Here is a 16424-nt window from a genome sequence, read left to right as displayed (position 1 = left end):
CCATCATAATAATAATGGATTCAGGTAAGAATCATCAGTCAGTACTAAAACTAGTAGGTGAAAATTTGATGAGGTACAAGATAATAAAAGAGTTACAAAGTGACTTCACAAATTACTAATTGATTACAAAAGGAAAAGTAGTAGCATTTGGATGGATAAATTTGGAGGACATGGCATTAACCAAGACTCAAAGTTCACCTTGTCATTAAGGGGATAAACTGACATCATGTTCCTCCCGAGGTGATACACTGAGGATGCAGTCACCCATGTTGTTCTTTCCAAAATGTATGACCTCAGTCTAATTATGAGAAAACATCAAAGAAACCCAAACTGAGAAAGAGACTTCTACAAAACAGCTGACCAGTATTCCTCAAAACTGTCAAGGTTATGAAAGTCAAAGAAAGGCTGAGGACTGTTCTAGATTTAAGGAGACTAAAGAGACACGACAACTAAATGCAACATGGAATCCTGCAATGGATCTTGTTCCAGAAAAAACCTGATATAAAGGACATTTGGGGGGCAATAGGCATAATTTGGATATGGACTACAGATGAGATAATGGAAATATATCACTGTTAAATTTCCTGATTTTGTTAATTGTACAATGATTATGTAAGAAAATGTCTTTGTTATTAGAAAATATACACTGAAGTATTTAGGGAGCAAACCAGCATGATTTGGGCAACTGATCTTCATATAGTTTAGAAAAAAAATTATATATATGTATGTGTGTGTGTGTATTTGTGTGGAGAGAGAGAATATGTGCACACACTAAACATAAAGTCAATGTGATAAAATGTTAACAACTGGCGAAACCAGTGAAGGGTACAGATGACTACTCTTGCAACTTTTTGGAAGTATGAAATTATTTCAAAATCAAATGTAAAAATAAAAAGAGCACCACAGAACCATTTTACAACTCATTGATCTTGGGGTGGGGAACAAAGAGAAAGAAGATACCAAATTAAAGAAGTCAGAAAAAAAACAAAACCCTAAAGTTAATTTATCCCACGACATTAACATAAAACATGCCAAAATTTTCACATACCTGAACATAGAGATACTCGAAAGCAACTGGATCTCTCCTTAAAAGGTCAATTGGATCCTTTGGGACGAAGCTAATTCGGAAAAGACACCTCATCTTATGGGAGCTGGGCCTCTGTGTCACCTAGAAGAGCAGACCAATCACACAAGAATCCGTCAGTGCTGCCTAGAAATGGCTGAGGGATGGTAAAGCAAAGTCAACTTTCTTTGGACACTAAGGAAAGAAGCAGTGGAAGTTCCTAACATTTATTGCAGATAGTCATTCCCTGAAAATGGCACATAACTTTGCAACTTACCTTGGACTCCCAGGAGCAGATCCTAAGATGAGAGTTTGTGTGCAAGGGACTCATTAAGGAAGTGCTCCTGGGAGAAGCCAGTATGGGACAGAGAGAAGCAGGTCAGGGAAGGAGAAGCCACGCAAACATGCCATCTCAGGGAAGCCCAGCAGAGGGTAGCCACAGCCTGATCAGGCAGGGGACCCTGGCATGTCAGTTACACCATAAGAGCTGCCACCGAGACCTGAGCCAAAGGAGCAATGACAAGTCATCGGTTTAGGGCTGTCCCAGGGAAGATGAATTTCCAGATGTGGATAGGATAGGCTCTAGTGGTCTGAGGGCAGTCCTCGGAAGAAGCTCAGCAGATGCTGGCTGTTGCTAGTGACAGCACACCAAATCTAGGATGGGGAGTACAATAGGATCCAAAGATGGAGATTGTCCACCACAGTTTATTATTGTATATGACTGTGCCTTTTTTGTTTTTTCTAAATTCGACTCCAGACTGATTGTAGCAATGAAAGCACAAATAGTGTCAACCTTGGAGGACATCACATTGGAAAGTAGGAAGACAGAAGTTTTGGCCCATGCACTACATCTGGATTCTATAAATTTCTAGGCTACCCCAAATTTCTCATAGCGTGACACTGTTCAAATTGTTCAAAGGAGCTTAGAATATACCACAGGTTCTTCAGTGTTAAGGACCACGGATCATGGTTTGTTTTCCTTTTATCCAGCACAGTATGTGTCAACTACTAGATGTTAATTTCTTAATTCCTTTTGCAACAAAGGGAAATCAATTAATAAGCAATAATAATAGTAAGTACTTAATAAACAGTTGAATGACTGAAAAAACATTGGACTACAAGAAAGAAGGCAAAATCTATTGATTTCCCATAAACGGGTCAACAAAACAAAACAAAAATCATGCAGCATGCACCAACACAGTTGAGAGTAACTGCTTTTAAGCAGCGGACAAATCTGGCAAAATAAAAATATTTGTGAGCTGCAATTAAAAAATTCAAAATAAAAATAGCTTTAAGTCTTATAGCACGTGTGTGTGTGTGTTTACAGTTTACATTGCTATCTTTGTTGACTAGAAGAATACCAATGGGAAAAGACTTTTAAATATCTGGGCATACTGAAAAGTAGTCACGCCAGCTTCCTGGCCATGGGCATGATTAGAAAGCTGAGCGGAATTGTGACACTTAGGGCTCTAGGCTGCTCATCGCTGACTAATGGGAAAGCAAACGAGGAAGAAGGAAACAGGGGAATCTCAGAGGCCTGGAGTGTTGGTCAGCCCTGCTGTGATTCACAGTGGCTTCACGGGCTATTTTGCTAAAGGCCTGCTCTCATGTTAGAAAGTCAGGAATCATCATATTTCCCACTGCTTTAATTATTGGCTAGAATCTATCTTTCCTGAATTTTCCATAAGCCATCTTGGGTCCACTTTTAATGTCAGTAGGATACACTAGTTTTGGGAAACAAATTAATGTCATGTAGAAAGGTGCTTTAGAGTCATTAGAAATGGCAGTCCATAGGAATAATACTCTCTAAAACAAACAAACAGAAACAATTTCTTAAAAACTTTAAGCAGTATGTAAATAGACAGTAGTATTTTCTAGGCATACATTTAACATCAAACTGCCAAAAATTCAGGTAGAGTTGCTTAAAAGTTCCTTTGGGAGTTTCCATCAAAATTAAATGTTTTAAGATGATTTTTGTTATTAGACAAATTATAATTTCTCATATTTACTTCCCTTTTCATCATGCCTATAAATATTTTAGTAATTGATTCTTTCATATGCATTGATTTCAAAGGCATATAGTGAGTTTGTTTCAGGATACGTAATCAATTTTCTTTTCTAGATACAGTGCTTGAGTTTTAGCACTTGACTTTTAGTTCTGATTCTAATAAAAGAAAGAAAAGATAAGGTAAGAATCACTGTTAGAAGTTTTTTGTTTCCTTCTAACATTTTTTTTTTTTTTTTTAGACAGAGTCTCACTCTGTTGCCCAGGCTAGAGTGCCATGGCATCAATCAGCCTAGCTCACAGCAACCTCAAACTCCTGGGTTCAAGTGATCCTCCTGCCTCAGCCTCCCAAGTAGCTGGGACTACAGGCATGCACCACCATGCCTGGCTAATTTTTTCTATATATATATATATTTTTTGAGACAGAGTCTCACTTTGTTGCCCAGGCTAGAGTGAGTGCCGTGGCGTCAGCCTGGCTCACAGCAACCTCAATCTCCGCGGCTCAGCGATCCTACTGCCTCAGCCTCCCGAGTAGCTGGGACTACAGGCATGCGCCACCATGCCCGGCTAATTTTTTGTATATATATATTTTAGTTGGTCAATTAATTTATTTCTATTTTTGGTAGAGACGGGGTCTCGTTCAGGCTGGTTTCGAACTCCTGACCTTGAGCAATCTGCCCGCCTCGGCCTCCCAAAGTGCTAGGATTACAGGCGTGAGCCACCACGCCCGGCCTTTTTCTATATATTTTTAGTTGGCCAATTAATTTCTTTCTATTTTTAGTAGAGATGGGGTCTCACTCTTGCTCAGGCTGGTCTCGAACTCCTGACCTTGAGCCATCCTCCCACCTTGGCCTTACAGAGTGCTAGGATTACAGGCATGAGCCGCCGTGCCCGGCCCCTTCTAACATTTTAAAAGAAATTTAGAAATTAGAATGAAAAATTTAGGTTACCTAGCACCAGAAGAGACTTTTAAAGAATCTTTGTCCAACTAAATCAGCACGAAGCTTTCCCATAAAGGCTATGTAGCAGATAAAAGTTTAGAGAGAAGGTATAACTGGAAAGATCAAAAGGTTGTGGGGGTTTTTGTTAGACTCATAGTAACTGGCTGTCGGCCCATGTGCCTTTGGCATTTACTGCTACAAGCTGAAGGCCATTTATTGCAAATACCCGTGACCAGCTGACAGCACAGGGAAAAAAACCCTGAGTCACCAGGGGGCTGCCCACACCAATAACAGACAGCATGTTGGTGGACAGATGCCCCAGCTCTCCCAACTTTGTGGGATAACTCTGCAGTGTGTTCCACATTGTCACCCAGTGCCCTCCAGTAGGACAGAGCTCCAGTTGCCTACAGTGGAAACTGCCTTGATGACATATCCTTCATTGGCCCCCCAATTTTTCCCATCTCCCTTCCCCATTCCTCTGCCAGTATTTCCTGAGATCTCGTTCCAAACAAACCACGTGCATTCAAATCCTTAAGTTCTGCTTCTAGGGGAACTCAGACCCAGACACTGACCTTTCACATGAGGGGTTCTGTATATCAGGGGTTGTTCCCTTGTAACGAAGCATAAAATAAGTCATCTAGTTCCGAGAGTGTTTTGGCGCACGTTAACCAATCAGTAGAAGTGATTGAAAATAGCTATAGGTAGATTTAAACTTGATAGAAATGATAGGTCAAGTGTAGACAGAGGAATATAAATCAACACAAATGGCACCTTGCTCACTAATTCATTACATCGAATTGAACTGGATCAAGAGAATCCGAGATACCCGCGGGACTGATGTGCAAGACACCAGCTTTTAACTGTACAACAACCAAGAAGCGCTTTAGTGCAAAGACACTTTCTGCCACTCTATCCAACTGGTGGTGTCTTGATGTTTCTCCTCCTGGTGTCCCCTCATGCCCCTCTCCCTGAAGTTCTCTCAGCTCTGAACTCTTCTATGGAAGAGGAATTTGTTGAAATCTCTTATATATTCAATAAAGACTCTGCTTGTGTGGAATCACACAAAAAAAGCCAGGGTGCCGCACTGAATTCAGCAGCCAAGCAGCCCGCTTGTCTCCCCAGAGAACAGATGGGGGTGGCATCTTGGTAACCAAGAACTGGGACACATTGGTGGATCATATATTTATAGCGAGCAGGACTGGGGCAGGGATTTCAGGCTTCCAAAAATAGTCTTAAGTATGTACCCAGAATTTAAAACAACTAAATATGATTTTGGATTAATTTAAATAATCTCCGGAGCTATTTCTTTTTAATGGTTTCAAAAGATTAATGGCCAAAACAGGCGAACAAGTCATTGCAATAACATAAACTATGATTCTACAGAGCTATATTCCCAGTGCGTAGCTGCTGAGTCTTTGAATGACAAATCTAGTTATGAGACCAACCGACTGTCTGTGAAAGATTGGCAGAAAGAGAAACATCAACTTCGGGTGTAAAATCCATTATGAAGGCCAGCACTCCCTTTTGTGAGGATACCCTGGGATGCAATTAATACATTTAAAGCATTAGAGGGAGGGAGAAGTCTGGAACTGGGCAACCTCTGCTCTTGCCAGCAGCCTCCACACCTGGGGGTGAAATTTCACAGACCTGAGTTAGAGTCTCCTGTTCATGAAGCAAGAGCAGCTTCGTTCCGGCCCCTTCCGTCCTCTGCTCCAGCATGAGGGAGAAGTGTTCGATGCCTTTGATGGAGAGCTTCTCTTGAAGGGTTAAGATGACATCCTTACAGAGGAAACATTGACATGATGAGATAAAAACTGAGGCCACCCTCTGGTGGAGTCTAGCATGGCCAGAAAAATGTTACACATGTAGACTTCAGATCTTGAAGTTTTGTACCTTTGGTCAATTCTAAAATTTAATACTCCAAAGATCCAAAAAGATACAGAAATGAGGTCTTTCTTCTCTTGCCCTTTTCCTGGCCTTCTCAACCACCCCAAATTTTTATGGACTTCAAAACAGAGAGTTAACAAGGTAAGTAGCTAGAGGAGGAGCTTACTTATGTAAGGTCTTAGAATAGTAATGTTATCGATAGATTATATAGCACAGTCAGTTCAGTTCTCCTTTCTTCTAAATGGGGTAGCAATTAAATTAGCTCTGAAAGTGGTCTACCCTAAGGGTTGGCAAAATATGGCCAGCACGCCAGATCTAGCTTACCACCTGTTTTTGTAAATAAAGTTTCATTGGGACACAGTCATGTCCCTCTGTTTATATAGAGCAGGGGTCCTCAAACTTTTTAAACAGGGGGCCAGTTCACTGTCCCTGAGACCGTTGGAGAGTGCGCACTGTGGGCCCGGGACGAGTCAGCTGCTAAGCAGGACAGGCAGCGGCGGCAAAAACACCTGGAGGGCCGGATAAATGTGCTAGGCAGCCCGGGCCATAGTTTGAGGATGTCTGATCTAGAGTCTATGGTCGCTTGTGTGCTGCATCAGCAGAGTGGTCGCAACAGATACTATGTGGCCTGTGAAACCTAGAATATTTGCTCTCTGCCTTTTATAAAAAACGTTTGCTGACCCCTGGTCTACCCTTCTGAAGAGCAGTGTGGCAGTGGTAAGGAAGGGGGCTCTGGAAACAGTCTGGCTTTGAATCCTAGCTCCACTGCTTATTAGCTATGCAGCTTTAGGCAAGTTATTTAATCTCTAAGTATCTTAATTTCTCTATGTGTAAACTTGGGATAATAATAAAGCATGTCTTGGAATGGAAATAAGGATTAAATGAGTTCATACGTAGAAAGCATTGATTACAACACAAAGGGTTGTGTTGGCACAGAATTAGGGCACTATAATGTACATATATTAGCTTTTATTTTACATCTCTAGGGAAGGTACAATGAGCAAGCTTTCTCAGAAATCTTTTATAGGATTAAGCACCTATGATCAGAAAAGTGTTCCATGGACAAACACACAGATTTACTGCAATGCAAAACTAATTCCTCAACCTTTACTTTTTGGATGTACCTGAAAACTAATAAGTGATCACTCTTCAAGGTAATTTACACTCAGATGCTAAAAATTCTGTAGAGCAGTGGTTCTCAACCTGGGGAAGTTTTATCCCATGGCAACATTTGGAAATTTCTGGAGACATTTTTGGTTGTTGCAGAATTGGGGATGCTACTGGCATGGAGTGTTTAGAGGCCAGGGATACTGCTAAATATCTTGCAACGCACAGAACAGCCCCACAGCAAAGAATAATCTGATCCCAAAATCTCAGTAGTGCCAAGAAAGAGAAACCCTGCCATACATAGAGTTTTCTTTTCCTGACCTTTCTGATATTTTGATCCTTCTCTGTGGTCCTTTTTCAATTTCTTCAGGTCCTATTAAATCAAAGATTCCCACATCTACCTGCTCCCCCCAAAATCATTCAACAGAAATTCCTTGACTCTGTTGAATTTCAAAAAAAGTTTCTCTGTTTTATCATTTTCACTCAAGGACCAGAAAAGAGAAAACAAAAACAGCCTTTGTGTGGCAACATGTAGTTTATAGAATATTTTCCTTAATCACCTGGGAGGACACCAAAAAATCGATAGCAATAGTTTTCTCTATTGTAACTCTGTAGCAAGAATTTTGGAAATTTTTATCAAACAGTGTCATATTCCTTTCAAAACTATACTATTTTTATTTTACACCTACCAGCCAGTGTCTATTGTGATAATGAGGCTGTTAGGTACGAGATAAGATAACTTGAATTCGATGTGAACTCTTTGCATTGCTCTCTGTCTTTTCATTGTCATCTACAATCCTTGGGGAAATCAAACTTAGTCTAGTGTAGGTTCCTATAATAAAGAGGCCAGAGGGAATTAACAACAGGGATTTCTTAAATTTAGATTTACTGTTAAGAAATACATTCAAGTCTTTATATCTTCAGGTGGGTTATGGAGGCCAGTGGTAAGGAGCTGACCAGTTGCTAACACAGAACAAGGCCATGGTGTCAGAGAGTTGTAATAACGTAGCTCTATGGGTTAGTTCAGCAGTCTGCAAACTATGACCTGTGGGTCAAACCTGGTCATGCCCATTTGTTTACATATTGTCTGTGCAGTAACGAATTGACCTTGCCTAAAGAAAGATTTGACCCTTTGCTCCCACTCTTGGAAAATAACCTCTAAACTCTTGGAATATCTTCCCTGATAGGAGTGGTTTTGTTTACCTGGGGGCCTTGGGGCATATAAGATAGTCTATGCTAACAATTGATTTATGACAGGAACCTTGGGCCATGTGGTATCAGCTTGAACTCTGGAAGGGCTGGAGACTAAGGGCAGCCATGTGGGTGGTTACCAGTGTCTATGTGGTAAGCCCCCAATAAGAACTATGGACACCAAGGCTCAGGTGAGCCTCCCTAGTTGGCAGTGCTGTGTGCAAATGGTCACACATCATTTCTGGGAGGATTAAGCACTGTCTGCAGAAATCCACTAGGAGAGGACACTTGGAAGCTCTCCTCCTGATCCCTCCTGTGCCCTGCCTTTGTACCTTTTCCCATTGCTAATTCCATTCTGTATCCTTTTGCTATAATATACTGCAACTATACATATAACAAATTGCTGACTTCTGTGAGTTCTTCAAATGAATTCTTGAATCTGAGGGTTATCTTATGGACTTCCCAAACCCACCTGTCTACAGCTGCTTTCATGATATAATGACAGAGTTGAGCAGTTGAAACAGAGATCAAATAGCCTACAAAGCCTAAAATATTTATTATTTTACCCTTTGAAGAAAAAGTTGGCCTACCTCTGGGTTAATTGGTCATTAATTACATTAACATCTCACCAGAAATTGGTATTGAATAGGAAAAAAGGAAAAGAACTTTTCCAGTCATCACCATTTAAAATTCACAGTCTTCTATGAAGGAAGTTAATATTTCACCTAGAATGATTTAAGGAGGATTTAATGCTCTGACATCAATCTACTAAATCACCACATACATATAGCAATTCAAAACAAGCTGCTTGCTGGTGTCAGGACAATAAGAATGCCTAGTGAGTGGGCCTCTGCAGAAACACTTCCACACATGAAGTCTGTGCTGATTAACTTAAAAAATGAGAATTAGGGGTTGACTATTGATAGACATTTTTAACACAGAGCTGATATTCTCTTGATAGATTATTGTACAGATCATCACCAGGTACTTTTTTACCTCCATAAAAATCTTTTTTATTGTGCCATTTGAATAAAGCCTATTTTAGGCTGATGAAGCATTAGGGAGCAATCAATTTCTGAACACACTTTTGTCCAATAAAAAAAGAGACTCTGTACTTTTCTTTTCCAGTAAGGAAGCATGGGGGGAAAAAACCATATGCCCTTGCTATGATGCCTATTATGTAAAACTCACCTGTGGCTCTGAAAGAATAGAATTACTTTGTGACTCTTCCTTTCCACCCCTTCTAAGAAGCATACCTCATTTCTGCCTTTTGATGCACATTTCCATGAAATTGGTTACAGCAATTCAAAGTAAATGTTACCTTCACATTATGCTACCCCTTGTTCTTGCTGCATACAAAAGTAATGGATATTCAATTAAAAGCTAACATCTTAATCTTCTGGGCAGCTGATGTTGCTGAGAAATCATGCTGGCTTTGGGCAGGGTGCCAAGCCTTCTTGGTGACAGTCACACTATTTTAATTAATCTGTAGTTGCATTAAAATGACTAGCCTTAGTGTTTCTTTGCTGATAGCATTTTGCAACTCCAAGGGGAAAAAACCAGCAGTACCTTTTTCGTTTAATTTTTCTGTTGTTGTTTTGGTTTGTTTTTAAGTATTCATACACTACCTTCTATGGAAGCAACCAATAAAATTACAGAAATAAAGGGATAGTTCTGAAAGAAGGTACTGCTACAAAATGGCTCAAAGTGTGTCTTGATGTACATGGCAGAGTCCAGGGACAGACTATAGCAGGTCATCCTACCTTTATGGAGGTGCTGCAGTCAAAGCGAAATGATTTGGTCTGTCCATTTTCCAGATAGACTTTCAAAACATTTGGCATAAAAAGAAGTGAGTTGTCCTTAACAGTTTCCTGTTTAACCAAAAGAAAAAAAAAAAAGATGGGGGGGTGGTTAAGTCAGTCAAATTAGAATTCTCCTCTTTGCAGTAGAAGCACATCTCTATAGTTTATGCTAATCTCAACTTAAAAACATTCAAACTCTCTAAAGCCAACCAAGGTGTTCCTTTGATGATATCTGAGTTAAGTTGTTCATAACAAAATTCTTTTCCAGCTACAAATGACTCAGGTGATTCAAATAAAAGACATTTTTCTCATCAGAAAATCAGATGAGTGTTGTTTTTTTTAAAAAAATAAAACAAGCACCACATGTACTCACCATCAAATTTGGTATTAACTGACCAACACTTAAGTGCACATATAGTAATAACATTCATCGAGTGTCAGGCAGGTGGGAATGGGGAGGGGGCAATGGGTATATTCACCCCTAATGGGTGTAGCGCACACGGGGTGATGGACACACTTATAGCTCTGATTCAGGTGGGGCAAAGGCAATATATGTGTCCTAAACACTTGTACCCCTGTAATATGCTGAAATAAAAACATTAAAAATTAAAAATAAAATAAAAATATATCAAGAAATCTCAAAACAACAAATGCTGGCGAGGATGCGGAGAGACAGGAACACTCTTACATTGGTGGGACTGCAAATTAGTGCAACCTCTGTGGAAAACAATTTGGAGATACTTGAAAGAGCTAAAAATAGAAATTCAATTTGACACAGCAATAGCATTATTAGGCATCTACCCAAAAGAGCATAAGACATTCTATTATAAAGACATCTGCACCCGAATGTTTATGGCAGCACAATTCACTATTGAAAGGACATGGAAACAACTCAAGTGTCTGTCAATTCATGCGTGGATTATTAAAATTTAGTATATGTTTACAATGGAATATTACTCAATTCTAAGAAATGACAGCAAGCTAGCACCGCTCATATTATCCTGGATTAAGCTTAAGCCCATTATCCAAAGTGAGGTGACACAAGATCAGAAAAATGGGCTCCACATGTACTCGCCATCAAATTGGTACTGACTGATTAACGCTACGGTGCTCAAAGGGTGGTGGTGTTCACCAGGGATTCGGGGAGTGGGGGGGTAGTCCCACATCTGAGGGATGTGGTGAGCATTGTGGAGGGGAAGGACATACCTCTAACCCTTGCTAGGGAGAGGCAAAGATATAACATGTAACCAAAATGTCCATACTTTTATATTTTCTTGAAATAAAATTGAAAAAAAAATATAAAAATAAAATAAAAAAACCCCCAAACCCTCAAGATTCCCCACTGAAAAACATGATTATAGAAATCATTCCTTTGTAATTAGGCTTTGACATTTGGAACTATCAGCCCAGACGTTAGCTGAGCAGGACATCTTGAGCAGAATGCAGAGCAGCAATGACAGTGCTTGATGGGCGATGCTCTTGGTGCCTGGTGCCAGCCATGCCTGTGAGTCACCAGCATCACTCAGCTTCAGGGGCAAAGTTATTTTGTGAACCTTTTTTTAGTCCATTTAGGAATGGTCCTCAAGCTCAAAGGGACAATATGAGGAATGGCTTAGTATGGCAAAAGAGTGAAAACATTAAGTATATAATGATCACATCATAATTTAGAAATAACTCAAAAAAAGATCCAAGCTTGAACCATGACCAAAAGTAAACAATAAATATATTCCTTTGGATTTTTTCTGTAATTGGAAGTAGTGAGAGATGACAGGAAGGAAGGAGGGAGGAAGAGAGCATGTCTGAATGAGTTTCATGAATCCTGGGTGTGAACTGAGCTATTTCCATGTGGTTGGTAATAAAGGCGCAGGAGTAGAGTGGAACTCGGCAATCAGGAAATCATACATCCCTTGTTTTGCAGATGAGGGAAATGAAGATGAGATATTCAAGGATTTGCCAAACCCTTACAGTTAGTCTGAGAGAATTCAATCCCTAAATATTTCCATAATGGACTCCCTGCCTTTGACTTTCTATTGCTTTCCAGAATTTTCTCCCCCTCTTTTCTGCTCCCGTGGACTTCCCATGTAACTTTCCTGCACCTAATTCATTGAATGAGTCTGGATCCAAGTCCAGAAGAATGGCACTCAGTAAATGAAGACAGCCACAAAGGCTGAGGGGCACACATGTGACTGAATGTCCCTGCCATCCACAGGCCTGCAGCGAGGCAGAGAGGCTGCAGGGGATGATCAGCCCTCAGAGCTGTCCTCACATGTCTGCTGCCTCACGTGAGCCCTGCTATACCCAGGGACAAACTGCCACTGCTACAGTAGCTTGTCGAATCATATTTTCTCTAAAGATGCATGAACTGCCTGTTCTGCCCATGCTTGGAAGCTCTGGGCACAAAAGGTAAGTTGCAGATGACCTTTTGTGGCATGTTGATTCTTCTGTGCCTAGAAACTTCCACCTCTCAATTGGGACAGACTTGTGCGAATCAATAATTCATAGTAACCCAGCATGACAGGGATCCACTGAGGTGAACAGAACAGACCATGCTCGTGGGGCAGCCTGGTGACAGCCTGAGGCACTTTCCCACAGCATCATGACAGTTGAACAGATAGGCCAGCCAACTGCCTGGACCCCACGTGGGGCAGCCCCAAATCAGTAAGTTTTAGTTAGACAGCACTCGGGCCATGGGTGCCTTGCCCAGGATGTACAGGAGTACATCTTCAAATACAGGTCCAGGACCAATCTAGAGAAGAGTTTGTGACCAATAACAAACATATAGTGGATGAGATTTTAATCTTGTGAATTTATTTAAACAGCAGCAGCAATACCAAACCTTAACAACAAACTATGGCATTCCAAAAGCACTCCCAAAATTAGAGCCCTGGATGACAGCTTTCTAGAAAGGAAAAAACGCTATACCAGATTTTTTTTTGAAAAAGTTGAAAATAAAACATCCTTTTGATGTTTTGCATTATTCATAGTGAAGAGAAATTAAGTGCCTGAGCAATCATGATTTTTATCAAGATCTATATATGGAGATCCAGGTAGTATTTCTTCAGTTCTGGTTACATACACAAAAGCTTTCCATCATTTGAATTGTTTTGCCATTTTGATTAGTTGAAAGATTAGATTGTTCTTTTGGATAAGGAAAAACTTAGGGGAGACAGTAACTTTCTAGAAATACATAAAGGGCTATCTTATGGAAGAATGCTTAGTTGGCAGAACGGAAAGGACTAGGTGGTAGTTTCAAAGAGGCCTATTTTACTCAATATGAATGAGGCAATGTCAGTGATCCCAAATCAAATGAACTGCTTTGCAAAGTAGTGAGGTCTCTAACCCTGGGAGCCTTCTGGGAACTACTGGACTACCACACATTCTGGCCACAGTAGAGGGCATTCAGGCACAGCCTGATGATTTCTCAAGCCCTTTAGAGTCCTGAGATTCGATACCTCTGTAAAAACCAACAATTCTGGATCGATCATTCCAGTGGGACCCTATCACAAAGCAGGTGACTGGAAACTCACCGACACTTGGCCGTTGATGATGACTTCCTCAGAGAAGCGCACTTTGACCGGATTGGACTTTAATCTTGCCTTTTTTGCAGCACTGATAAATGCTGATTTGGGAGACTAGAAGAAAAGAAAATATTTTATCTGATTACTGGCAACATAATGCAAACCTTGTAACAGTTGTTTTACATCTTTATCCTCCCAGATATGTTATATTTTTACTAAAAAAGTGCTTAGCACATGCCCAATTCAAGGATGAAATGCAAATATGGACACAGTGGAAACCCTGTTATGACCATAAATTAGTAAGTTTGATTTAGTCAGCAGGCCAGAACTACCAATAGCATGTTCCATGTTCTTACCGGGCACATTTCCAGGGATCTTTTAAAATGATGGCCACAAAAGCACACAAACCCTGCTTTTAATATAGAACTTTAAGCACAGTATGGAAGGTGAGGTGGTGGTCAAATCAAATGTCAGGTTTATGATGAGTTCATTATCGATTATCTATTTTACTGAAGTGGAGAAAAGCCATTGACAATTCTAAAATGATCGATAATTCCATTGTTATTCACATTAAGAGCATGTGAAAAGGTAAGTACACACACATACACACAAACATGCACCAAAAATCTGGTATACTGTTTTTCCTCTCTTAAGCACTCAAGCTTTACGTTCCTGCAATCTGAGTTTCAACCTCTTGTTGGGAACTTGTGATCTTATTGGGCAGGGTAGAGATGAGACCTTGACTTATGATAGAAAGTTGACTTCATAATCTGCCTCATCTTATAGGTTCTTTGCACTTTATGATCCTCTCCCTTCTTTTATTGGACAGGGGGCCATGTGACACAGTTATTCTGCAGAAATTAGAATTGCCATGGGAGAACCTGCTTAGAAGGGTGCTCCATGATTTTGGTAAAGTCATTTCATCTGACAATCATCCTTATTGCATTATTTTAATGAAGCCTAAGATTTAGGGAACTCACATCTAATAGATGTCTACTATGAGCCAGGCATCACTTCTTTATTTTTAAAAAGAATTGCATTCTCTATTAAGCCCAAATATAGAAGTAAATATTAGTTCGAATCATACAAATGCTATTTTATAGACTAAAATAGTCACATATTGGTAACTACCATGGTTCAAACTAATGTTTTCCATGCTATATAGTCCTAAGACATTGAGGCTGTTACATAAAGAATTCTAATAATTGATTCTAGAATCATTACAGAGGCTTAACTTTCTATGTTTTGTATTAATCTCAAGACACAAAAGCCAAATAAGGTGACCCATACTTTGGTTTCCAAGTAAAGTGAAAAAAAAAATTCTCATCCTTGTCAAATACAAATATACATAAGATCAATTAAATTAAAAACAACATGATAGAATAGACAAATCAAATGTGGGCTATCCATACAATGAAATATTATTCAACCATAAAAAGGAATGAACTTCTGATACATGCTACAACATGGATGAACCTGAAAAACATTATGCTCAGTGAAAGAAGCCAGACACAAAAGGCCACCTATTATATGATTTCATCTATATGAAGTACCCAGAATAGGCAAACCTATAGGAACAGAGAGTAAATGAATAGTTTGTGAGGGGCTGGGAGAGGAGTGAATGGGAGAACAGGGAGTAAGTACTGCTTAATGGGTACACGGTTCTTTTTTGAGGTGATGAAAAAGTTGTGGAACTACAATAGTGGCAATGGTTGTACAACACTGTGAATGTACTTAATGCCACTGAATTGTAAACTTTAAAATTGTTAAAATGGTAAATTTTATGTGTATTTTACTATAATAAAAATCATTGTTAAAAATATGATACAACATGTGTTTGTGTGTGGGGTGTGTGTGTGTGTGTGTGTGTGTGTGTGTGTGTGTGTGTATGTATTCCTGGATGGGGTTTTTGCCTTAATACTGGGAGAATCCTGTTATTTCTAAAGTGCCTCTCCATACTTATCCCACCCTTTGCTATGAGCAGTGTCTTAGAAGACAGGATGGTTGGATGATTTGTTCCCCAGAACTTGAATTCATGCATTTATGTAAGATGTTTTAAGAGAATGGCTGCCCTCTTAAGAAAACAGAGCAAAAATTAAAAAGAACTCTGAAAGGCTGCTCCTCCAAAAAGAATAGCTTTAAACACGCACCACGTAGGATTCAGAAGTCCTGCTGCAGAACTGAAGTGGTGCGACAGCAAGGTTCTTATCAGTATCTTTGTAATTAAAGGCAAAGTTCAGTGATGATCAACGAGCAAATCATACAGTGGTGAATTCATTTGCTTTTGATATGTCATTTTTTCGCTGAAGGGAAAACATTATTCTCCCATAATGATTCTGAGCAGGCGGTATTTACATTGGCACAATGAGTTGAACACGAGTGAAGCAGCTGTAATAAAGCTACCCAGAACAGACACTTCTAATTAGATGAGATGTTTTAATGCAGTAACACCCCACTTCTCCAGCATTGTTTGGGAATGAAGTATTTCACACATGTTCAGTGTGCCAGAGACGAAGGTTTATTCCGCTATCCATCTCGATTTTTAAATTTAATATTTTACCATATTTTTCTAAAATGTTCTACATAATTCCTTGTCTCAATAAAAAGTACATTTAACAGGACTTAGATTTTTGATGCATATCATTTGATATAATCTTAGAATGCACTGATGTTTCCAGGGGTCCTGGAAGTACATAGCGTTATTTGTCCCTAAAGTAAATAGCCCCATATAGTAAAATTTGCCATGCTGGGGGTGCCTGTCTCTTTTCTCTTTAGCTGTAACATGCCCACCTCGTGTAGCTTCATTCCTATCTTTATTTACCATGTCATCCTGACAAACATGGTCATCTAGGAAAAGCACAAAGGAAACTAGACAGCCAAGGTTCTTAAGTCAATATTATTTTATACACA

At 39.7% G+C, this 16424-nt stretch overlaps 2 protein-coding genes across 5 annotated transcripts in view; both read right to left on the bottom strand.

Annotated features, from left to right (window-relative positions):
* LOC105882445 (glia maturation factor beta) overlaps positions 1-16424 on the bottom strand; it is a 902793-nt gene that overhangs the window by 51254 nt on the left and 835115 nt on the right. The gene's annotated exons all lie outside the window — the stretch shown is intronic.
* The window catches only part of FRMPD4 (FERM and PDZ domain containing 4), a 539531-nt gene that overhangs the window by 26747 nt on the left and 496360 nt on the right, over positions 1-16424 (bottom strand). For all 4 annotated transcript variants that reach the window (XM_012784824.3, XM_075999302.1, XM_012784823.2 and 1 more), the window contains 4 exons: positions 13524-13628; positions 9958-10065; positions 5657-5788; positions 1049-1168 (listed from right to left, as the gene is read on the bottom strand). In XM_012784824.3, the coding sequence (XP_012640278.1) occupies positions 1049-1168; positions 5657-5788; positions 9958-10065; positions 13524-13628 (465 nt within the window). The remainder of the gene's footprint in view (positions 1-1048; positions 1169-5656; positions 5789-9957; positions 10066-13523; positions 13629-16424) is intronic.

The sequence above is a fragment of the Microcebus murinus genome, chromosome X (genome assembly GCF_040939455.1).
Source record: "Microcebus murinus isolate Inina chromosome X, M.murinus_Inina_mat1.0, whole genome shotgun sequence".
NCBI classification, from domain to species: domain Eukaryota; kingdom Metazoa; phylum Chordata; class Mammalia; order Primates; family Cheirogaleidae; genus Microcebus; species Microcebus murinus.
The sequence above is the reverse complement of the archived record's forward strand: the minus strand, read 5'-3'. Positions and strand labels throughout refer to the sequence as shown.